At 37.8% G+C, this 25,322-nt stretch overlaps 1 protein-coding gene across 1 annotated transcript in view; it reads left to right on the forward strand.

Moving 5' to 3' along the window:
* Positions 1-305: 305 nt before the first annotated feature.
* LOC112405724 (spermatogenesis-associated protein 31A6-like) overlaps positions 306-25,322 on the forward strand; it is a 31,757-nt gene continuing 6,740 nt past the window's right edge. Inside the window, 1 exon segment of the mRNA XM_024754239.1 lies at positions 306-483. Coding sequence (XP_024610007.1) covers positions 306-483 — 178 coding nt within the window.

The following is a 25,322-nucleotide window of genomic DNA, read 5'->3' on the forward strand; positions in this document are numbered from 1 at the left end:
AAACGAAAAAACAAAACAGATCCACTGCAGCAAAAAAATTAAAAAGATTTAAAAATACATAAATACATAAAATGAAAAATAAAATTAAATGATAAAAAATAAAACAATAAAAAAGTAAAAAAAATTAAAACTTCCCTGGTGTCTCCACTATTTGTGTCCTTCCCCCAAAGTGAGCTACAGCCAATCCCGGCCTCCCCAGTAGGCACTCCAAGACCTCTAGGTAGGTCTCTGTACCCGCTGTGTCAGCCCCATCTCTGTGCATGCTCCTCTCACGTGTCTACTTCTGAAGCTGCCCTGGTGCACCCATGCCTGCACAGGCCAGCTGGGGAACAGACCTCCATGGGTATGCCCACAGGGACCAGTGCAGTCTTTGGAGGTCTTGGGAGCATGGCACTTGGCTGGCCTGGATCCGCACAGCCAAACCAGGCCCTGTCAGTGGCGGCACTCAGGCTGCCAGGATCCATGTGGCCCTCAGAAGCTTTGGTGGGGTTTGTGCTCAGGACTGGGTTCTGCGCAGGCAGAAAAAGCTTTAGCAGAGGTGGGGCTCAGGCCTGGGACCTGTGCAGTGGAGGGAGTCCTTGGAGGGCCCAGGCCAGGGACCTGCTTGGCTAGAGGGGGCTCTGGGGACTGACTTAAGCCCAGGACCCTAGCAGGCTCACCAGGGCCTGAGCAGGTGAGGGAGACACCAGCCTTACTCCCCTCTGATCCCCCTATACCCTGAGGGCCTCTCTCCACCCCTGCTGATCCCCTTTCTGTCAGTGGACCCCTCTGAGTGTGGAAACCTCTCTTCTTCCCCAGCCCCACTCAGGGACACTGGTCCCATCCTACCTCCACTTTTCTTCCCTGCTCCTTCCTGTCACATTCTACCTGGTCGCACAAGGATTCCTCCCATCCCCTTAGGGGGTCTGAGGGCCCCCCCAGCACCCAGTAGGTGTTTTGTGAGAATTGCTCTGATGCATTCCCACAGCACCTGTGAGGAGATGCAAACTCCACATCCTCATACCCTGCCATATTGACTCCTAATAATAGTTACTTTAAATGTAAGTGGACTAAAGGCACTATGTAGAAGACATAGAGTGATTGAATGGATACAAAAACAAGACCCATATATATGCTGCCAAGAAGAGACTCACTTTAGATCTAAAGAAACACACAGACTAAATGTGAGGCAATGAAAAAATGTATTCCAAGCAAATAAAAATGAAAAGAAAGCCACAGTAGCAATACTTATAATCAGACAAAATACACTTTAAAAAAGACTATTACAGGAGACAAAGAAGAACACTACATAATGATCAAGGGATCAATCCAAGAAGAAGATATAACAATTGTAATTATATATGCACCCAACATAGGAGCACCTCAATATATAAGGCAAACATTAGTGGACATAAAAGGAGATATTGATAGTAACACAAAAATAGTAGGGAGTATTAACACCACATTTCTGTCAGTGGACAGATTATCCAGACAGAAAATCAACAAGGAAACACTGGCCCTAAGTGACACATTAGACCAAAAGGACTGGATATAGATATAGACATAGACATAGATATAGATATAGATGTAGATATAGATATAGATACAGGTATAGATATATAGAGAGAACATTCTATCCAAAAGCAGCAGAATACACATTCTTTTGAAGTACACAAGAAACATTCTCCAGGATAGATCACATGCTAGGCTACAAAACAAGTCTCAGTAATTTAAGATTTAAATTATATCAAACATCTTTTCTGACCACAATGCTATAAGACTAGAAATCATCTACAGGAAAAAAACTGCAAAAAAAAAAAAAAGACAAACATGTGGATGATAAACAGTATGCTACTAAACAAACAATGATGCACTGAAGAAATCAAAGAAGAAATAAAAAATACTTGGAGACAAATGAAAATGGAAACACAATGAGCCAGAAAAAGCAATTTTAAGAGGAACATTTATAGCAATACTAGCTTATGTCCGGCAACAAGAAAAATCTCAAATAAACAACCTTATCTTACACCTAAAGGAACTAGAAAAAGAAGAACAAACAAAAACCAAAGTTAGTAGAAGGAAAGAAACCATAAAGATCAGAGAAGAAACAAATAAAATGAAGACTTAAAAACCAATTTAAAAAATCAATTAAACTAAGAGCTGCTTCTTTTAAAAGATAGAGAAAAAAAATCGTAAACCTTTCACCAGACTACTCATCCATTTAAAAAAAAGGGCCCAAATTAATAAATTCAGAAATGAAAAAGAAGTTACAACTGACACCAAAGAAATACAATGGGTCATAAATCATTACCATAAAAAGTTATATGCCAGGCTTCCCTGGTGGTGCAGTGGTTGAGAGTCCGCCTGCCGATGCAGGGGACATGGGTTCATGCCCCGGTCCAGGAAGATCCCACATGCTGCAGAGCAGCTGGGCCCGTGAGCCATGGCCACTGAGCCTGTGCATCTGGAGCCTGTGCTCTGCAATGGGAGAGGCCACAACAGTGAGAGGCCCGTGTACCACAAAAAAAAAAAAAAAAAGTTATATGCCAATAAAAATGGACAACCTAGAAGAAATGAACAAATTCCTAGAAAGGTACAATCTCCGAAAACTGAATTGGAACGAAATACAAAATATGAATAGACCAATTACCAGTAGTGAAATTGAATCCATAATTTTAAATCTCCCAACAAACAAAATTCTAGGACCAGATGGTTTCACAGGTGAATTCTGTGAAACATTTAGAGAAGAATTAATGTCTATCCTTCTCAAACTATTCCAAAAAATTGCTGGGAAAGCAATACTTGCAAGCTAATTCCATGAGGTCAGCATCACCCTGATACAAAAAACAAAGATACCACACACACACAAAAAAATTAGAAGCCAATATCACTGATGAATGTAGATGCAAAACTACTCAACAAAATATTAGCAAACTAAATTTAACAATACAATCCCCATGATCAAGTGGGATTTATTCCAGGGATGTAAAGATTGTTCAATATCCACAAATCAATCTATGTGATATACCACATTAACAAACAGAAGAATAAAAGTCACATGATCATCTCAATAGATGCAGAAAAAGCTTTTGACAAAGTTCAACATCCATTTATGGTAAAAACTCTCCAGAAAACGGGTATAGAAGGAACATACTAAAGGCCATACATGACAAGTTTACACACAACCATACTCAATCGTGGAAAACTGAAAGCATTCCCTCTAAGATCAGGAACAAGACAAGGATACCCACTCTTGCCATTTTTATTCAATGTAGTATTGGAAATTGCAGTCACAACAATCAAACAATAAAAGAAAAAGAAATAAAAGAAATCCAAATTGAAAAAGACAAAATTTTCACTGTTTTCAGATGAGCTGATTCTTATGTAGAAAATTATAAAGACACCACCAAAAAACTACTAGAGTTCATCACTGAAATTAGTAAAGTTGCAGGATATAAAATTAATATAAAGAAATCTGTTGTGCATTATACACTAGCAATGAACTATCAGAAAGAGAAATTAAGATAACAATCTCATTTACAATAGTATCTAAAAGAATAAAATACCTAGGAATAAATTTAACCTGGGAGGTTAATGACTTTCATTCAGAAAATTGTAAGACTTTGATGAAAGAAACTGAAGATGACAGTAACAGATGGCTATACCACGTTCATGGATTGGAAGGACTAATATTGTTTAAATGACCATGCTACCCAAGGCAATCTACAAATTCAATTCAATCCCTATCAAAATATAAATGGCATTTTCACACGACTGGAACAAATATACAATTTGTATGGAAACACAAAAGACTGAATACCCAAAATGATCTTGAGGAAAAAAGAATAAACCTGGGAGCATCATGCCTCCTGATTTCAAACTTTATTAAAAAGCTACTGTCATCAAAACAGTATGATACTGGCACAAAAACAGACACATAGATTAATGGAACAGAATAGAGAGCCAAGAAATGAATGGACACTTATATGCTAAATAAGTCTATGACAAAGGAGGCAAGAATATACAATGGGGAAAATACAGTTTTTTCAATAAATGGTGTTGGGAAATCTGTATGGCTAATGCCAAGAATCAAACTGGTTTCTCACACTACATACAAAAATGAACTAAAAATGGAATAAAGACTTAAATGTAAGACCCAAAACCATAAAACTTCTAGAAGAAAACAGTCAGTATGCTCTTTGACGCCAGTCTTAGCAATATTTTTTTGGATATGTCTCCTCAGGCAAGGGACACCAAAACAAAAATAAACAAATGAGACCACATCAAACTAAAAACCTTCCTGCACAGCAAAGGAAATGATTAACAAAAGAAGTATGCCTACCGAATGGAGAAAATACTTGCAAACAATATATCTGTTAAGGGGTTAATATCAAAAATACATAAAGAATTCATACAACTAAACATCAAAAAACCAAACAACCCCATTGAAAAATGGGCAGAGGACCTAAATAGACATTTTTTCAAAGAAGACATATAGATTACCAACAGGCATATGAAAAGATGCTCAGCATCACAAATCATCATGGAAATGCAAATCAAAACCATAATGAGATATCACCTCACATGTGTCAGAATGGCTTTTATCAAAGGAAAACAAAATAACAAGTGTTGGTGAGGATGTAGAGAAAAGGGAACATTCATCCACTGTTGGTGGGAATATAAATTGGTGCAGCCATTATTGGAAAAACAGTATGAAGATTCATCCAAAAATTAAAAATAAAACTACCATATGATCCAGCATTTCCAATCCTGGGTATTTATATGGAGAAAATGAAAAAACACTAATTTGAAGATATGTACACACCTATGTTCATTGCACCATTATTTACAATAGCCAAGATATGGAAGCAGCCTAAGTGCCTATCGATAGATGAATGGATATAGAAGATGTGGTATATATATTGTGTACACACACACACACACACACACACACACACACACACAGAAAATGGAATATTACTCAACCATAAAAAAGAATTGTCTTGCCTTTTGCAACAACATGGATGGACCTTGAGGGTATTATGCTAAGTGAAATAAGTCAGAGAAGACAAATACCATATGACTCCTCTTATATGTGGAATCTGAAAAAAAATAATGAACAAACATAACAAAACAGATACAGAGAACAAACAGATGGTTGCCAGAGGACAGAGTTGTGGGGGAATGAGAGAAATAGTTGAGGGAGATTAAGAGGTACAAACTTCCTATCACAAAATAAATGAGTCACAGACATGAAAAGTACTGTGTGGGGAATAAGTCAATAATTATATAATATCTTTGTATGGTGGCAGATGGTAATGTAGAGGAGCAAAATTTGCCACTCCAAAATGTCTCTTTGTCATGTGCATTATAATGAACCGAGAAAACTCAGGACCCAAAAGATTTAGGAGGAAATTTTGAACCTCCTCTTCACTACCTAAAGAATGTAGGTGGAAGGCCTGTTCCAGGAAGTGCTATCACCACAGATAACTATACTGTGAGCTAGGTTTGTAAATAGGGAGGAACATAGCAGACTCTGTTAAAATTCCTCTCTGTGTCCCATTGTCTCTGCATGGCCCAGCAAACATTGTTTATAAAGCATTTTCTTTTCATCTTCATGTCAATTGCTTCCCCCCCACTTTGAGGTCTTAAACCACTACCCCCAACATTCTCTTTTTTATTTTATCTGAAGATAATATTTACAGTATGTGTTTCAGCTTTTTTGGTGAGTTACTCAGTTTTCCTGCATCTTTCCCATGTATATATGTTATTAAATTATCATTTAATTTCTCCTGTTTTTCTGTCTCATGCCAGTTTAATTTTTAGACAAACCAGAAGAACCTAAAAGGGTAGAGGAAAATTTCTTCCTTCTCAAGAGTAACTAGACTTATCATGGTGATCATTCTGAAATGTATAGGAATAGTGAATCACTATGTTGTGCACAAGGAACAAACATAGAGTTGTAGGTCAATTATATTTCAAAACAACAAGCAAACTCATTGGGAATGAGATCAGGTTTGTGGTTATCAGAGCTGGGAGGTTGGGGGAGGGGAAAATGGATGAAGATAGTCAAAATGTACAAAGTTCAAGTTATAAGAAAAATAAGTACTAGGAATGCAATGTACAACATGATAAATATAATTAACACTGCTGTGTGTTATATATGAAAGTTAAGAGAGTAAATCTTAAAATTTATCATCACAGGAAAAATTTTTTTTCTGTTTCTTTAATTTTGTATCTATATGAGATGATAGATGTTCACTAAAATTATTATGGTAATTATTTCATAATGTATATAAGTCAAATCATGACACTGTACACTTTAAACTTATACAGTGTTGTATGTCATTATTTCTTAATAAAACTGGAAGAAAAAATAAAGTAAATATATATACATACACATATATAGTCAAAGTATGAATAAAATTTCTCCCCTGATGTACATTCAAAAATTGCAAGTATAGTTCTTTGGTTAAATGCTCCAACCATGACTTGTGATGCCAATCACAGAAAGAAGTGAGAAGGTATTGCTAAATAAACAGTTTCTTTACAGTGTTCTGTGCTGACACATTTTGATAAAGATATTTATTACAATATAAATTTGAAAATATAAAAGTATATCTTGATTGACTTTATTCTAGTATTGATTATAAGGAGCTTTATTATATACAAGTGAAGATCTAGCAGTTTTACCAAAATCTTTCCTTAGAAAATGTGAAACCCATTATTTTTTATTATGAGGGTTTTACTTCTTAGATAAGCAGAACATATAGCCAAGTGTCATGTTGTTGCTGTTTTATGAGTATATTTACATTCTTCCAAAAAAGTATAGTTTAATATTGTTTAACTTCAGCCTCATAAGACATTAGATAAGTCGATTACTTTTCACACACTTTTGCTAAACAAAACCTAATTTTACACATATATGTCATTTTAGACTATTTCAAGGAGATCTACAAGCAGGACATTTTAAAAATGGAAGCAATACATGCACATGAAAAATCATTCAAATACTTTTATAAGCAAAAAATGAAACAAAAAACGTGTTTTTTTCCTTCCACAGGCCCTGGTCCTGCTCTTTAAGGGGAAGCAATTTTTACCACTTTCTTTTTTTATTATATACTACTCCTTTGAACTCTAAATAATGCTTTATAATCACCTAATTTGTTTGATCAATTTTAAGTCAGTTTGACTTCGTATGAATGGTAGAGAATATGGTTCATTTATCTCAGTTTCTTCTCCTAAAAGTACATTTCTATTAGTTCTTCTGAAAAGTTTTTTAAAAGCTTTTTCTTTTACTTTCAGTAAATAATATGCATTCTGTGCTTAATATTATGCATAAATAATATATTGTCTGTCCATTTTGTGCAACATTGCTTTTCTCAGTAGGATGTGGAGATTAGTGCTCAACTTACCTCCTTTGCAACATTCTCTATCATGGCTTTCAACTTTTAGCAAATATAGTTTGATGTTTATATGGTCACTTTATGTAATTTACATTCTCTTTTGTAGGGTCAGTATCCTGTTTTTCTCCATCATGAATCCCCTCAGGGTGCACAGTTTGGGGTGGCTACAGTGGCTGCTGGCTTGATGGCTGCATCATCATTTGTTTACTGATATGGCAGGCAACATTTTTCATTCACAGTGCTTCTCCTTGGTCTTAAATTCAACTAATGTTTGGGTGTCATTTTATGACCAATTTTGTCCCATGGTGCTAAGAAGTCTCATTCCTAGATCAGGTGAAGATTCTGTTGATAGGCTACTCAATGTGTTAAATTTTTTTTTGATTAAGTCTTGTTGATAATCTAAAATTCTCTGGATTGCCTGTCTTATTGTCTATTATGGTCCAGGAAGTGTCTTCCCATGTTGCTTCTTCGCATGTGTAGAGTTGCACTATTACAATTCTTCTATGTATATATCAAATGTCTCAAGACTTTTATCCATCATTAATTTTGTTGGAGACAAACAAAATTACATATTGGGTAATGCAAGTTACACATTGGGTAATGCAAGAGATGATCTTATAAACTAGACAGAATAAGTAATATAGCTAGTAACATTAATAAGTTCATAGTACAACAAAGAGAGACACAAAGCATAAACAATTTGGAAACAGAGAACAATCTAAAACAATGATTAGTATAACTAGTTGTAATCTGGTTGCAATAAACCATTAAATCCACAGAGGAGCCAGCTGGAGAAGTCAAATTCTGGAAGAATCAGTTAGAGAGAAAAAGATAAATGTTTAATTTTCATTTACAAAGGTGTATTTTATCAACTTGTAAGTCATAGTGTAAGAGAAAATGTTTTCTGAAAAACAAAGATTTAAAACTAGCATATTTCAGAAAAAGTCATAAAATTATAAATCATATTTATCAGTTAGTTCAGGTCCATGTACTTAATTCCTGATGGTCTGGATGAAGTTGTCAGGTTTTCCATTAGATTTTTATAATTTCTTACCTGGTTCAGTGGTATGATCTAAAAATTATCAGAAACAAATTTGTCAAAAAGTCCTTTTTATAAATCTTCTTGAAGATCTTTATTTTATAAAAACATCAGAGTAAAACAATAATTGTCTATAAATGACAAGACTTAAAATGGCATGATTAAAGATCTGATTACAATGCAATTGACAATATACTTGGATATTTCTGTGACATATAACATTTTAAGGTAATATCTAGAATTGTGTCTAATAACATTACACCAGGGAATATCAGATTTTTAGGACTTCCATATAAATTTTTGAATATCTATATTAATGACATTTGTCCATAAAATGTAACCCAAGGTTCACCTCCAATCATTTGACAATGCTTCTCAAGTAATTTAACATACTAAAAAGCCTAAGGTGTTTAATATTCCTCTCTGAGATGTCTCAGGGTTCCTTTGAAGCATCCCAAAGTTAGCTGGAGATCAAAAGAACTTTAGTTAAAATTTGATATTTGGGAAGTTTGTCAAAAATATCAAAAAGGTTTCAGAACACTTGGTCAAATAGGATCCTAGGTCACTGTGAAACAATACTTATTCACTTAACCAAAGTGACAAAAGATTTCAAAAACAAATACAGATCACTTAAAGGCAAGGAAACTCACACAGTCTGTTACCAAAAGCAGTATTCCAAGAAAACTTTGTGTTCTTCAGAGAGAGAAACCAAATCCAGTCTAGTACCATCCTACTTTTAATGACAAAATCCATTTACCTAATTAAATTTAATCTAATCCCAACTTGACCATGTACAAAACTCCTTTTTCAGGGCTCCCTTTCAAAACTTTCTGTATCCATATTAGTTTGTCCCTTATTTTTCCATCCAAAAACAACTAGCTCTAGGACAAAATCTTTCTTTCCTCTTAACATATTTTCATTCCTCATGCCTTTTTTTTTTTTTTTTGCTGAAAACACACATCCTGCTTCCTTGTATACTGAACTGTTTCTGTTAATATCTCTAGTAGCTCTACTTACATATTAAAATTTTAACCCTTAATACCTTAATCTCTAGTGAAAATCAACAAGCAGCAAGTATGGTTAACTGTTTATCATACCAGCTTTACCTGGTTGGCAAATTTAGGATTATTCCATAACTTCTAGAAACATATATTTTATAATTTCTTTCTTCTATGTGGTACAAGACATGCATCTAACAAACCCAAATATCTTTAGGTTCCCTCTCATATGGAGACAAAAGTAGGTAAATTTAGACCTATTTAGTAATTAATGTTGTAGTATTTTACCTTATTTGAAATGACCTGGATATTCAAAGAAGTCCCATCATTTAACTTAGCAAACTCATTACCAAAAATCTGGGGAAACTATTTTAGATAGATGTAACCCCAAACTTAATTATTCCTAAAGAGTTAACTCAGAAGTTATTATTTCATTTACCTTTCTTTTATAACTTATAAAATATCATCATACCAAATTAATTTTATTGCTGACAAGCTCTGTAACAGAAATAACATGAGCACATTGACCTTCAGTAAGTGTAGGTACAATAAAAGTAAGACATGTCTATATTGATAAAACCAGTAAGCTTAAGCTAGCTTTAATACCAGATGTTAATTTAATATTGAATATTTCCTAGATCATGTGAACCTGAAATTTATTCAGGGTGATTTCTTTCATATTTAGAAATATTTAGTTTGTAAGCTCTTACTTTTAAGTCAATTAAATAGAGCTCTTTTATAAATTTAATTTTGGTAATATTTTCCAGAGGTAAGACATCGCATATAATGTACACACAGACAAATAAAGAGACAAAACTAGAGATTTCAGAGCTTCACTTTAAAAACTTAGTTATGAATCAGATACTAAAATATAAACTTACAAGTTATAAGAGTGGGAATAAGATAAATTTATTTGCCTAGAAGACTAAGGCTTTACTATTTTTATTATTTATTTATTTATTTTTTTGTGTGGTACGCAGGCCTCTCACTGTTGTGGCCTCTCCCATTGCAGAGCACAGGCTCCAGATGCGCAGGCTCAGCAGCCATGGCTTATGGGCCCAGCTGCTTCACAGCATGTGGGATCTTCCTGGACTGGGGCATGAACCTGTGTCCCCTGCATCAGCAGGTGGACTATCAACCACTGTGCCACCAGGGAAGCACAGGCTTTACTATTTGTGGAAAAGACTTAATGTGTTCTTGAAAAACTTAAGGAGGTTATGACTTAGATTTTTGACTGAGGGGGACTTTCCAGTGGCTTGAGTTTTATTTTATTTTACCTTTTAATATTTTAATGCAATATTTCATTTCATTTTATTTATTTTTTAAATTTAATTTTATTGGAGTACAGTTGATTTACAACATTGAATCAGTTTCAGGTGTACAGAAAAGAGAATCAGTTATACATATACCCACTTTTCTATAGATTCTTTTCCATATAGATCATTAGAGAGTATTGAGTAGAGTTCCCTGTGCTATACAGAAGGTCCTTATTAGTTATCCATGTTATATATAGTAGTGTGTAGATGTCAATCCCAATTTCCCAATTTATCCTTCCCTGTCTTTTCTCCCCTGAGAACCATAAGTTTTTTTTCTACATCTGTGGCTTTATTTCTGTTTTGTAAATAAGTTTATTTGTACCATTTTTTTAGATGCCACATATAAGTGATATTATATGATATATGTCTTTCTCTGAATGACTTCACTAAGTATGACAATCTCTAGGTCCATCCATGTTGTTGCAAATGTCATTCTTTCTTTCTTTTTTATGACTGAGCACTATTCCATTCTATATGTGCACCACATCTTTTTTATCCATTCCTCTGTTGATGGACATTAAGTTGCTTCCATGTTCTGGCTATCGTGAATAGTGCTGCAATGAACATAGGGATGCAGGTATCTTTCCAAATTATGGTTTTCTCCAGATATATGCCCAGGAGTGGGAGTGCTGGATCATATGGTAGCTCTATTTTTAGTTTTTAAGGAACCTCAGTACTGTTTTCCATAGTGACTGCACCAATGTACATTCCCACCAACAGTGTAGGAGGGTTCCCTTTCCTCCAAAATCTCTCCAGCATTTATTCTTTGTAGACTTTTTATGAGGGCCATTCTGACCAATGTGAGGTTATACTTCACTGTAGTTTTGATTTGCATTTCTCTAATAATTAGTGATGTTGAATATCTTTTCATGTGTTTCTTGGCCATCTGTATGTCTTCTTTGGAGAAGTGCCTATTTAGATCTTCTGTCCATTTATTGATTGGGTTGTTTGTTTTTTTCGATATTGAGCTGCATATACTGTTTGTATATTTCGGAGATTAATCCCTTGTTGGTTGCTTCATTTGCAAATATTTTCTCCCATTCTGAGGGTTGTCTTTTATTTTGTTTACAGTTTTCTTTCCTGTGCAAAAGCTTTTTAGTTTAATCAGGTCCTATTTGTTTATGTTTGCTTTTATTTTCTTTACTATAGGAGGTGAGTCAAAAAGGATCTTGCTGCTATTTATCTCAGAGAATGTTTTTCTGATGTTTTCCTCTAAGAGTTTTATAGTATCTGACCTTATATTTAGGTCTTTAGTCCACTTTGAGCTTGTTTTTATATATGGTGTTAGGGAATTTTCCAATTTCATTCTTATACATGTAGCTGTCCAGTTTTCCACTTATTGAAGAGACTACCTTTTTCTCCATTGAATAGTTTTGGCTTCTTTGTCATACATTAGGTGACCAAAGGTTCACGGGTTTATCTCTGGCCTTTCTATCCTGTTCCATTGATCTATATTTCTGTTTCTGTGACAGTACCATACTGTCTTCATTACTGTAGCTTTGTAGTCTGAAGACAGGGAGGCTGATTCCTCCAGTTCTGTTTTTTTTCTCAAGATTGCTTTGGCTATTCAGGGACTTTTGTGTTTCCATACAAACTGTAAAATTTTCTGTTCTAGTTCTGTGAAAAATGCCATTGATAATTTGATAGGGATTGCATTGAATATGTAGATTGCTTTGGGTAGATTTGCATTTTCACAATATTGATTCTTCCAATCAAAGAACATGGTATACCTCTCCATCTGTTTGTGTCATCTTTGATTTCTTTCATCAGTATCTTATAGTTTTCTGAGTACAGGTCATTTGCCTCCTTAGGTAGGTGTATCACTAGGTATTTTATTCTTTTTGATGTGATGGTAAATGGGATTGTTTCCTTAATTTCTCTTTCTGATCTTTCATTGTTAGTGTATAGGAATGTAAGGAATTTCTGTGCATTAATTTTGTATCCTGCAAATTTACCAAATTCACTGATTAACTCTAGTAGTTTTCTGGTGTCATATCTAGGATTTTCTATATATAGGATCATGTCATGTGTAGACAGTGACAGTTTTACTTTTTTGTTTCCAATTTGGATTCCTTCTATTTCTTTTTCTTCTCTGATTGCCATGGCTGGGACTTCAAAACTATGTTGAATAAAAGTGGTGAAGGTGGCCATCCTTGTCTGCTTCCTGATCTTAAAGGAAACGCTTTCAGGTTTTCACCATTGAGAATGATGTTTACTGTATGTTTGTCATATGGCCTTTATTATGTTGAGCTAGGTTCCCCCTATGCCCACTTTCTGGAGAGTTTTTATCATAAGCTGGTGTTGAATTTTGCCAAAATCTTTTTCTGCATCTATTCAGATGATCATATGGGGCGGGTTGTTTGTTTTTTTAATATCTTTATTGGAGTATAATTGCTCTACAATATTGTGTTAGTTTCTTCTGTACAACAAAATGAGTCAGTTATGTTTACATATATCCCATATCCCCTCCCTCTTGTGCCTCTCTCCCACTGTCCCTATCCCACCCTTCTACGTCATTACAAAGCATTGAGCTGATATCCCTGTGCTATGCAGCAGCTTCCCACTAGCCATCCATTTTACATTTGGTAGTATATATATGTCAGTGCTACTCTCTCACTTCATCCCAGCCTCCCCTTCCTCACCCAACCCCCGTGTATTCAAGTCCATTCTCCACAACTGTGTCTTTATTCCTGCCCTGCCACTAAGTTCATCAGTACCATTTTGTTTTTAATTTCATATATGTGTGTTAGCATCTAGTATCTGTTTTTCCCTTTCTTACTTACTTCACTCTGTATGACAGACTCTAAGTCCATCCACCTCACTACAAATAACTCAGGTTTTTTTCTTGATATGGCTGAGTACTATTCCATTGTATATATGTACCACATCTTCTTTATCCAATCATCTGTCAATGGACAGTTTAGGTTGCTTCCATGTCCTGGCTATTGTAAATAGCTCTGCAATGAACTCCATACTGTTTTCCATAATGGCTGTATCAATTTACATTCCCACCAACAGTGCAGGTGGGTACCCTTTTCTCCACACCCTCTCCAGCTTTTATTATCTGTAGATATTTTTTTGATGATGGCCATTCTGACCAGTTTGAGGTGATACGTCATTGTGGTTTTGGTTTGCATTGCTCTAATGATTAGATCGTATGGTTTTTATTCTTCAATTTGCTCATGCATCACATTGATAGATTTGCATATGTTGAAGGATCCTTGCATCCCTGGGATAAATCCCACTTGATCATGGTGTCTGATTCTTTCAATGTGCTGTTGGACTTTGTTTGCAAGTATTTTGTTGAGGATTTTTGCTTCTATGTTCATTCATGATATTGTCCTTTTATTTTATTGGCATTTCCCATGAGGTTTTGTTATAGCAGTCTATATATATATATGTGTGTGTGTATATATATATATATATATATATATATACACACACATACACACACACACACACACACACACACACACACATATATATATATACACACAAATGCTCCTGGCCTCTTAATTTCAAATACAATTTCCATTTCTTTCATTTGTACTCTCCTCTTCTTATGTTTACTGGTTTTGAGATCATATTTGTGTATGGATGATATCCTGCTTTTACTGTATGTTTGCCTTTACCAGTGAGCTTTCCCATTTGTGATTTTCTTGCTTCTCCTTGTGGCCTCTTTTTTTTTTTTTCCCCCTGCCTAGGGAAGTTCCTTTAGCATTTGTTGCAAAAACTGGTCTGGTGATGCTGAATTCTATTAGCTTCTATTTTTCTGCAAAGCTTTTGATTTCTCTATCGAATCTGAGTGACAGTCTTGCTGGGTAGAGTATTCTTGGTTGTAGGTTTTTGCCTTTCATCGCTTTAAATATATCATGCCACTCCCTTCTGGCCTGCAGACTTTATTCTGAACAATCAGCTGATAAACTTAAGGGGATTCCCTTGTATATTATTTTTTGCTTTTCCCTTGTTGCTTTTAATATTTTTTCTTTGTATTTAAATTTTGTCAGTTTGATTAATATGTGTCTCCACATGTTCCTCCTTGGCTTTATCCTGTATGGGATTCTTTCTGCACTTTCTGGACTTGGGTGAAATTTCCTTTCCCATGTTAGGGAAATTTTCAACTATAATCTCTTCAAATATTTTTCTCTTTCTCTTCTTCTTCTGGGACCTGTATAATTTGAATGTTGGTGTGTTTAACATTGTCCCAGAAGTATCTGAGACTGTCCTCATTTCTTTTCATTCTTTTTTCTTTATTCTGTTCCATGGCACTGATTTCCATCATTCTATCTTCCAGCTCACTTATCCATTCTTCTGCCTCAGTTATTTGGCTATTGACTCCTTCTAGTGTGTTTTTCATTTCAGTTATTGTATTATTCATCTCTGTTTGTTTGTTCTTTAGTTTTTCTAGGTCTTTGTTAAACATTTCTTGTATCTTCTTGATCTGAGCCTCCATTCTTTTTCTGAGATTTTGCATCATTTTTACTATCATTACTCTGAATTCCTTTTCAGGTAGATTGTCTCTCTCTTCTTCATTTAGTTGTTCTTGTAGGCTTTTTTATCTTGATCCTTTGTCTGCAACATATTTCTCTGTCATCTCATTTTGTCTACCTTACTGTGTGTGTGGTCTATTTTCCACAGGCTGCCAGATCATAATTCCTCTTGCTTCTGGTGTCTGTCCTCTAGTGGGTGAGATTGGTCCAGGGCCTGATGTAGGCTTCCTGTTGGGAGAGACAGGTGCCTGCCCTCTGGTGGATGGAGCTGGGTATTGTCTCTCTGGTGGGCAGGGCTGTGTCAAAGTGTATGATTTGGGATGTCTGTGAGCTTAGTATGACATTAGGCAGGCTGTCTGCTGATAGGTGGGTCTGTGTTCCTGTCTTGCTTGTTGTTAGGCCTGAGGCATTCCAACACTGGAGCCCACAGGATGTTGGATAGGGTCAGGCCTTGGTGTTGAAATGGGATCCTCCAGGAGAGCTCACACCAATTAATATTCCCTGGGGCCTCCACTGTCACTCCCCTTGCCCCCACAGTGAGCTACATCCAACCCCTTCCTCCCCAGAAGACCCTCCAAGACTCCTATGTAGGTCTTGACCAGGTTCCTATGGAGGTACTGCTTTGTGCTGGGTCCCAGTGCATGTGCACCCTTGAAGAGTTTCTATTTCCTCCAGCCCTGTGGAGATCCTGCACTCAAGCCCCACTGGCCTTCAAGGCTAAATGCTCTGTGGGTTCTTCTTCCCCATGCCTGACCCACAGACTGTCTTGGAGGGCTATTTTTATGTGGGAATATTCCTGTGTAGCCTGCATGGTTTTATTTTTTTTTCTTTTCTTTTCTTTTCTTTTTTTTTTTGTGTGTGCAAAGGCTATTTTTAGTATAGATATCTGCTACCTCTTTCCTTAGTGTATACTGGCTGTTATCATCTTGATAGGGGGTTTGACTGGTGTTGTGGTGACCAGAGCCTGCACTGGATATTGAGTGGGGCATTCCCTTTCCTCTGTGGTTGTCACTGCCTTGTCAGGGTTGAGTTCTGATCCCTAGTCGTTGGAGTAGAGGCCCTCAGATCTGTTTCTTAGCTGTGTTTCTGATCTGTGGTGTGAGGTAGGGAGGATTGGAGCACTCCCACTTGGAAAGAAGCCACTGAGTATTCCTCCTCTGGAGGTGTTCACCTGTGGGTATGCTCTGTTTTGTCTCCTTTCACCCATTGTGTGGGCTTACAAAGTACACTGCTGTTGGTACTGCTCTCAGTCCCACCTGGTTATGCCAGCAACTGGCCCTGGTGACTCAGGCATCATTTTCACCAGGCCACTGGCCCAGATCCACTGAGGTCAGGTCCCAGGACTGCAGTAATTGTGTACCTGCACCCACTATGTGAGATATGGAGGCAGCTCAGACTCTGGCCTGGCTAAACCCCAGCATGTACGTGCCCATAAAACCCACAGCTGCTAAAGCCAGACCTGTCTCAATTTCAGGAACACTTGTCCGCTGGGATGTTCCCAGGTGCTGAATTTAGGAAGCCATAAGAGGGAGTGTAATGCCATGATTTGCACAGCCATGAGGCGAGATTTCAGCTCTTCTTCCTTAGTTGCATGTTCCCTGGAACTCAGCTGTGGTTTCAGCCCCATCTCTGCATGTGGGCCACCCACTGACGTCTGCTCCCAAGGCTGCTGGAGCACATGAGCTTGTCAGGCAGGAGGATGTAGAGGCGGCAATCAGGGCAGGCAGACTGCCCAGATGAGAGGGTGCTGGGTGACTATGGGATGTGCGAGCCTGTCAGACAGGAGGTAGTCAAGGTGGCAAGCTGGGCAAATGGGCCACCCACACGGGAGAGTGCTGAGGTGATGATGGCTGGGGGCATGTGAGCCACTCTGGCAGGAACCCTTCCTAGTGCCTATGGAGGCAGGGGCCAGTGCATGAGGAGAGAGGCTGCAATGGTGGCCCCGCCCTTTGTGCATCACTCAACCATGACACTTTTCTTCTATGGTGGTCTAGGCTTCCTCCAGGAGTATTCCTTGTTTTGGAGCTCCTCAATCCTATCCCCTTGAGCTGTCTCCTCACAGCCAACATCATTCCCCTTCCTGGGTGTGCTCTTCAAACCCCACATTCCAACATTCAGCCCCCGTGTGCATCAGTGGTCACCAGTGGCTGGGACATGCAGAGCTGTGGCCAGACCATTTGTGTAGGCCTCACTCTCTCCTGCCTGCCACAGACTGGTTGCTGCACTATTCTCTGAGCCACCAAATTTCTCCTTCTGCCCCAGCTTCTCTCCCCACTGCTTCCCCAGATGCGGGAACCTCTTCTCACCTTCAGCTCTCCGCCCCCCCATCCCCGCCCAGGGTCACAGGTCATGTCCCACTTCATCTGCTCTTCCTTTTCCCTTCTTTCTTTCGTCCTACCTGGTTACGTGGGGATCTTTCTTGTCCTTTCACGTGCCTGAGGTCCTCTGCTAGTGTTTATCAGGTGCTCTGTGAGAATTGTTCCATTTGTAGATGTATTCTTGATGCATTTGTGGGGAGATATGAACCCCACATCTTCCTACTCCTCCGTCTTCTTGACTGACTAATCAGTAGTTTGAGTTTTAAAAGGCCACATTTTCCCCCTTTTTTAACCTTGGTTTCAGGTTCTACCTAATTTAGCTAATTAGGCTCAGTCTCATGTCATTGTGGTCTGTATTTACGTTTCTGATTTGTACCAATTTGCGAGACAAAGACAGTTGCTTTTAATTCCCCAAAGAACTGGCCTGTCACCTAAATAATATTAAAAGATTGATTTGCCCAACTACATTTTCTTTAATTTGCTTTTCTGTATCAGTGAGAAGATTTCCAACTAGACTGAAATTTCAGAATTCTATAGTCTAGAACTTTATGGTTTAATTTATCATACCTTCAAAACTTGCATAAGGCATTCAACAAAGACCCTCTTTCTGAGTGCACAGGTTAGACCCAGAGTAAAGTCTCCATTATTTATTTTTATTATCCTTTAAATATTAGCGCTCAGTTTTTTCTTTATATTGTATAGGCTCATGTAATTCCCTGGTTTCCTTTAGCATGTTTAATTAATATTTCCTTCATATGCCATCTTATAATATCAAGCAGGGGAAGAATTCCCCAGTGAAACATGTCTATTCCACACAATATAATTAGGCAAAAGAGAGGTAATTATCTTATACAATGCCCATTTAAACATACCAATTTTTATAAACTTTCATCTCAATTCAATCAATTTTGTACCTTTGACTTTAGTTTCCATTAGCATCCAATCAAGTCTTGGTCTTACAGGAGTTCTAAAATCTTTCCTTTCTTGTGTCCCCCAACCATTTTATCTGTTTTGTAGGAAAGACTCTGGGGTCCCCAGAGAGTGGTTTAGCCAAGGGACTCAGGCACTTTTGTCAATCTTTTAAGTTGATTAATTGGTCTAACTTTTGCCCCAAGTAATTGTTGGTCAGGTATCTCAGTGTAATTTTACATGTATAAAATTTATATATAATAAAATATACATATTTTAAACTGGAGTAAATAGGGCAGACTTGTTTGGGTCTGACCCTTTAATGTTGAGCACAGGTAGGAGATCTCTTTGGCCCATCCAATTTTAGGTAGTGTTGTATCCAATCTTTGATTTATCTCATTAATGTCTGTTTTATTTATCACACTTTAAAATAACCATCTAAAGATTTCTTATTCATTTAGGAGAAGTCCCTTTAAAATTTCCACCTTGTTGGGAAAAAGTTTCTAGACTGTTCCTTCAGTTTTTTTCCCTGTTACTTAACCTAATTAACAATAATTATTCTAATGTTTTTATTAGCATCTGTAAGACCCATTGAGGGGAAGCAGAGACCACAAATAAGGTTTCTCAAACCAATTTTTTGGGTTTGTTTGAAACTAAAGGAGTTTTTAGGTTAACCATTATATGTCTAATTTCCAACATTTTTCCCCCCATATGAGCCAATAAAACAGCTGTTTATAATGAGAGCTCTCTAAAATTTTACCAATTTAGAAGCTTCTCCAATTTGAAGGATCCATTATCTGGCCATAAATGAGGTATACCTTAATAGTGACTCAAACCAATAAGACGCAAGAGGCTTCCCCACAAAAGAGTGTAAAGGATGCTGTCTAAATAAGATCCAGAAAATTTACTCCCAAAAGTAGTTTAAGAAAGTAATGATCTTTGTAGTACAGGCTGACACAATGAAGGTTAAGATGGCAAAAAGCCCCTGAGAGTTGGTACAGTCAGACAAAAAACTCAGAATCCCAGTGTATTTGACTGGCTACAAAATGTACACCATATAAGTACTTCTGGATGGTAGTGACCAAGTTCTCAAAACATACACACACACACAACACACACACACACACTGAAGAATATCAGATAGAACACTTACATTTCAAAGACACAGGAAGAGAAATGCAAGTTTCCCCTAGAAAGCCTTTTATTTTTTTGAAGTCAGAATTCTGAAAAAATGTTTTTATCAAGCCAGCTTTTTCTAACTTAACTGCATATGCAATAAAAGAGGCTTATCTTAGTCATTTTTAGGGCAAGATTTTCTTTAAGTCCCAAGTAAGTAAGCACTTGTAAATGTAAATTTTGTATGTACATAAACCTGGCCAGGGTATCAGTTGGAGGCTGGAAATCTGTTGTTCCTTTTTCTTTTGTATTGAAAGCTAAGTTCCCCATTCTGAGTTCAATTTGTGAAGATCACTTTTATTTTGACAAACTCTATTAAAGTAGCGAATTCAAGTAAGACAAGTTAGTCTTCCACCTAATTACCCAGTCCAAATTTTACTCAGTGTCTTTCACCTGAGCAAAGTCTTCCCAGTCTTTCAACTGAAGATAAACCAGTGTCTAAACTGAGCAAGATCTTCCCAGTGTCAAGTGAGGCTAATCCACTTGAGCAAAAGTCTTCCCAGTGTTTTTCTACAGAGGATAAGCTCTCAGTGTTTAAACTGAGTAAAAATCTTCCCAGTGTCTTTCACTGAGGATGACCCAGGTACTTCTTCTTGAAACCAACTTTCAAGGATAACCTACTACTCGAGAAGAGTTTAACACCACTGAATAAAACTTAGGATCATCAACCAAAACAGGAGATCCAAGAACCAAGAGAGACTCGCCCAAATTCGTCTGGACTCTCTGAGAAAGTGGACAGGCCCAAGAAGCCTCTACTGGTGCCAAGACTCTGGATCCTCATAGAGTTCAGGCAAAGAAAAGTCTGCTCTGTGCCCCTTCATTGGTTGCCAAGACTGCTGACTGAAAAATATGCACAACCCAAAAGGAGAATTATGTTTTATTTGGCAGATTTTCTGAGGACTTAAGCCCAGAACACAGCCTGTCAGATCACTCTGAGGAACTAGCTCAGAAGACCTTAGGGAGGAGTCAACAAAAACCAGGTAGTCAGAACATCAAAAGATTACTATTAATTAAAGGAAACTAGACATCTCAAGTTAAGGACTTTAGCACGTTTCTATGTATGAGAAGATGAAAGAATCTGGGCTTCTTGAAATCATTCCTTTGATGTGCCCCTTAACTCTAGAATCAGTACCCTGTTTTTCTCCATCCCGAATCCCCTCAAGGTGCACAGTTGAGGGTTCCTGCTTTAATGTCTGACTTGATGGCTGCAACATCCTTTGTCTACTGATATGGCAGGGAACATTTTTCATCCACAGGTAAGAAATTGAGGAGAAAATTAACATAATTCATGATATAAAACCATTATAATATTAAAAATTCCCAAATGTCAAACAAACATAAGTACCCTTGACCTGTAAAATGGAAGATGCCATAGAAGGGAAAAAAAGAAACAATAAAGAAAATGTAGAAAATAAAGCATAAAATAAGATGGCAGAAATCAATAACAGTAAAACAACAATTAAATAAATCAAGGTAAATGTTATCATAAGATTTTTAAATTTCAAAAAAAAAACCCATCAAACAAAACATATTGAAAATAAAGTAATAGGGAAAATTTAGAGAGCAAATATGAATACAAAGAAGACCTGTTAGGTAGTTAGTCAGACATTAGCAGCAAGGAGGTGACAGTGGTGAGAAAGACAAGAAGAAGAAATTAAGTCACACCCAGCCATCTGGGGACTCTCCCTTGACTCCACCCAGAACGAGTGAAACTATGGTCGTGTGGTGGGCAGCTTATCCTGATAAAGAGAGGCACAGTAACACGAGGGGACTTCTCCAGGCTGTGCATGCCCAGACCAGAGAGGCGTATAACCTATAGTAAATCCAAACTCATTATACCATAATTACAGTAAATTACATGTGGTTTTGCCCCTCCCCCCACCCAGTAGGAATTTCTTGGGGATTCAAGGATGAGAGCATGCACAACAGAAAACTTGTTACATAGCTCAGAACTGTCAATCAAATAATGATCCCTTGTCACTCACCCCCACCTCCCTGCAAAATGCTCCTTAAAAGCGCTCTTAAGCCTTTATAGGAATGCTGCTTTCAATTCGCAGAAACAGCACCCCCACCCCCACCCCCGAGAGTGTACTTATGCTTCGATATACTTTGCTTTGGACTTGCTTCACTTCACTGAAATAGCCTGTTCTCAGAAACAGCCTGCTCTTTCTCTCTCCTTCTCTCTCTCCCTCTCTGAGAGTGTACCTATGCTTAAATAAACTTTGCTTTGTGCTTAAGTTTAACATGGTAGTTTGCGATCCTTTACTTACTATCATGGAACCAAGATAGCTGGTCCAGGCCTTCCACTGACCTCCTCAGTTGAAGCTATTTTGTTACAAAGCATGTCCACCCGGTGACAGACCTAAATCTAAATTTTGGTAAAAGGTTGAATTAAGGTAAGAATATCATATGGGAGGAAAAGATTGTAAGAAAAATAGTAGATGTAGAAGATATGTTTGTGAAAGTGCACATTCATGGCAATCTAGCCAAATAAACTCACATGCCCACGTTCCTACTAAAACTGTATAAAATTATGACCAACAAGCAGAGAATACACATTATTTTAAAGCCCTCATGGGGCATTAAGACAAATTTACCATGCGAATCCTTCAGTGAATCTTTTGTTACTGCTAAAGGATAGAAGGTGGTGTCATAAGGGAATTTTGTGTAAGACTCAAAGTTCCCTTTCTATATGGTTCAGGCTGGACTTGAAGCTTCAGGGGCCTGGGAGAATGGGGCAGGGAAGGCAAGGCACACTCAGAAAAGAGAATACATACATAACACACTAGGGTTATATGAAGAGGCTGCTCAAGACCTGGCTTAGCCCCAAGGGTTTGACCCCATAGTCCTACTCTTCACCCTACAGCCCTTTAGGATCAGGACCTTGGCTCACCCTAACCCATTCCTAGCTTCTGGGTATAGTATGAGTGCACATGTCTGAATGTTCATGTTCTCTCAAAATTTACATGTTGAAATCCTAACTCTTAAAGATAGGAGGCAGGGTCATGCAAAAGTGCTTATGAGCTTTCATGAATGGGCTTAGTGCCTTATAAAAGAGACTCCAGAGATATCTCTAGCCTCCTCCCATCATATGAGGATACAGAGAGAAGGCTCCAGCTGTGAACCAGGAAGAGAGCTCTCACTACGAGGTGACCATGCTGGTGACTTGATCTTGGGCTTCCCAGCCTCCAGAACTGTGATAATAAATGTCTGTTGTTTTTAATCTACCCAGTCTATGGTATATTGTTATAGCAGCCCTAATGGATTAAGACCACATATTTCAAAATTTATCTGGAGACTGGGGACTGTCTTATCGTTGCAAACTAAGAAATTGGGTTGAGACAACATATGAAAGATTTTTTTAAGTAGAAAATTATGGATTATTGGATTTGAAAGTACTAGATTGGTTAAGGAAAATGAGTATGTGTGTATGTGCGTGTTTGCAGTGTGTCCCCAAAGTTTTTGTGCAGTTTAAAGATTTACTAACTCCAGAATTATAAACGCTACAAACTTACAAAAATATCATTTGAAGGTTTAACAGTTACCAGATGCAAGTCTGTGTGCCTGATGCACAGTGAGGCTAAATACTGAAACATCAGAGTTTGGAGCAGAGAAAGGTTTACACAGTGCCATGCTAGAAGACATGTGGCTCATGCCCAGGAAAAAACCCAAACTTCCTGAAGGCTTTCAGCAAAGCCTTTTTAAAAGCAAGGTGAGGGAGGGGCATGGCTAATTGTTGCAAATATCTTGGTGTTGGATCCTTTGTTCTAGCAGCTGGCTAGATGGGTCAGATCCTGGTCAGGTCACATGTTCCTGTAAACCTCCAACAAAACAATTATTATTCTCTGTTCCACAAATTTTAATCTCCATGAATGGGCTCTTAAAAGTCAGAGCCTTAGAAATAGGCTATCCTGTATATTTCAGGCTATAGGCAACATTGTTTTACAAAAAGTGCAGAGCCAGCCTGGGTCACAAGGATGGACAGAGTTAGCGTGGGCAACAAAGCATAAAGATTAAAGTAAAAAAGATCTAATGTGGAGTCAGATTTGTTCTTCCCTATTACATAACTATTTATAATTCTTTCATACTTATGAATTTTGAAAAATAAATTATTTTAATTTTTGTGTGTAGTTCCCTCTGATAGAAAATGAGGCAAAACATACACTATTCAAAATTCACAAAACTAAATAAGTGTAAAAGAAATTCAAGTTCTATCCCTGGGTTTATACAAGACACAAAAATGATGTGGGAAAGTTGGAGCTGAGGACAAAGGAAATCCTGAGTGTAAAAATTTCTGTGAAATAGCCAATCTTCCAGGGTCAACTTAAGATTTTCAAGAGTTATAAAATTGGTGGGCCTCAAGTAAAGATCTCTAATGGATGAAGCAACCAGGTTCCAGATGGAATGAATAGAAAATTGGCTAAGTTCTCTCTGACAGAATGAGAGTAGTTGGAAGGAGGGATCTGGAAGCCCCAGGAGGGTGCAGGTGTCTGTGGGGTTGGATGGGAAGGAGGGGCAATGATTCAGCCTATTTCTCTTATTGCTCCCTCCCCCACACTCAGGAGCTCTTTGTGACAAGGCCACAGCTCTGCGATGCAGGCCTGGGTTTCTGCCATCAAGTGAACTCCCAGTGCTCTGTTGCCTGAGCGTAGCAATGCAATTCAGAAGATGGAGAATCTCTTTTCTTTGAAAAACATTGTTGCTATCTGGCTGAGATCCAGCCGGACTGCCTGGGTGATTGATATCATCCTTGCTGTTCCTGTGTGGACTGGGGCTTTACCTAATGTTACTCCCCTGCTTCCAGAGTAATCCATTTTTAGCACCACCTAGGAAACATAGAAACATCAGGAAGGTAAGAAACCTTTGGCTTAATCCCAGCAGAGATTATCTCTTTTTTTCTTATTCTTATTTCCACTTTTCTAAACCATCTAGAGAGACTCCTGAGATGGGAACTCTCAGAAAAGTGTAGAACATCATCCTTCTAGGGAAAAGGCAGGCCAGAGAGGGGTTAGAGTGGGCATGAGGAGTTCTAGCCCAAGATCTTAGACCAGGAGTTCAGGTATGGTAGAGGGTTCCAGGGCAAGTCCCAAATGTAGTGACTAATGGTCAAGGACTGGATTACTAAGAGTTCAGTCTCTGCAGGAAGGCTGCTCCCTGAGCCCTGGTTCACCAGCCACCTTCCCACAGCGGGTGTCTCAAGTGAGACCTTCCTCTGTTTTGGGGCTGATCTAAAGGCAATGCTGAGCCCCTGAGAGCCTGAGAGAAGAGGCTGGAGTGGAGGTCTGGCCTTGGGAAGCAGAATCCTATCTGACAAAGCTCATGTGAGCATTTAAGTCTGAGAATGTGTGTGTTTCTTGATCAGAGGAACAGTGACAGAAGAAATCTATGGTGATTAAAACTTAAAAAATCCTTTGCACTCTTCAAAGAAGAAAAACTGAAAACATTGTTATCCACTTTAAAAATAAGTAAAAGGCAAAAAAACCCCACAGAGTTTTAGTTAAATGTAGAAAGTCATGTTGTTCATGAACACAGCTTGCCTAGATAGAGGACAGTGAGAGTTGGGTGTTAGCCCCTCATTTTTTCTTATCTCTCAGCATCAAGTAGAGCTGAAGTGGAGGAGCAGGAGTAGGAAGAAAAGTAGATCTTTGAAAGCTAAGCCTTTGCCATTCAGTCCTGCATGCCCCCAATAGT

Source organism: Neophocaena asiaeorientalis, unplaced genomic scaffold, assembly GCF_003031525.2.
Source record: "Neophocaena asiaeorientalis asiaeorientalis breed wild unplaced genomic scaffold, Neophocaena_asiaeorientalis_V1.1 scaffold989, whole genome shotgun sequence".
Taxonomy (NCBI): domain Eukaryota; kingdom Metazoa; phylum Chordata; class Mammalia; order Artiodactyla; family Phocoenidae; genus Neophocaena; species Neophocaena asiaeorientalis.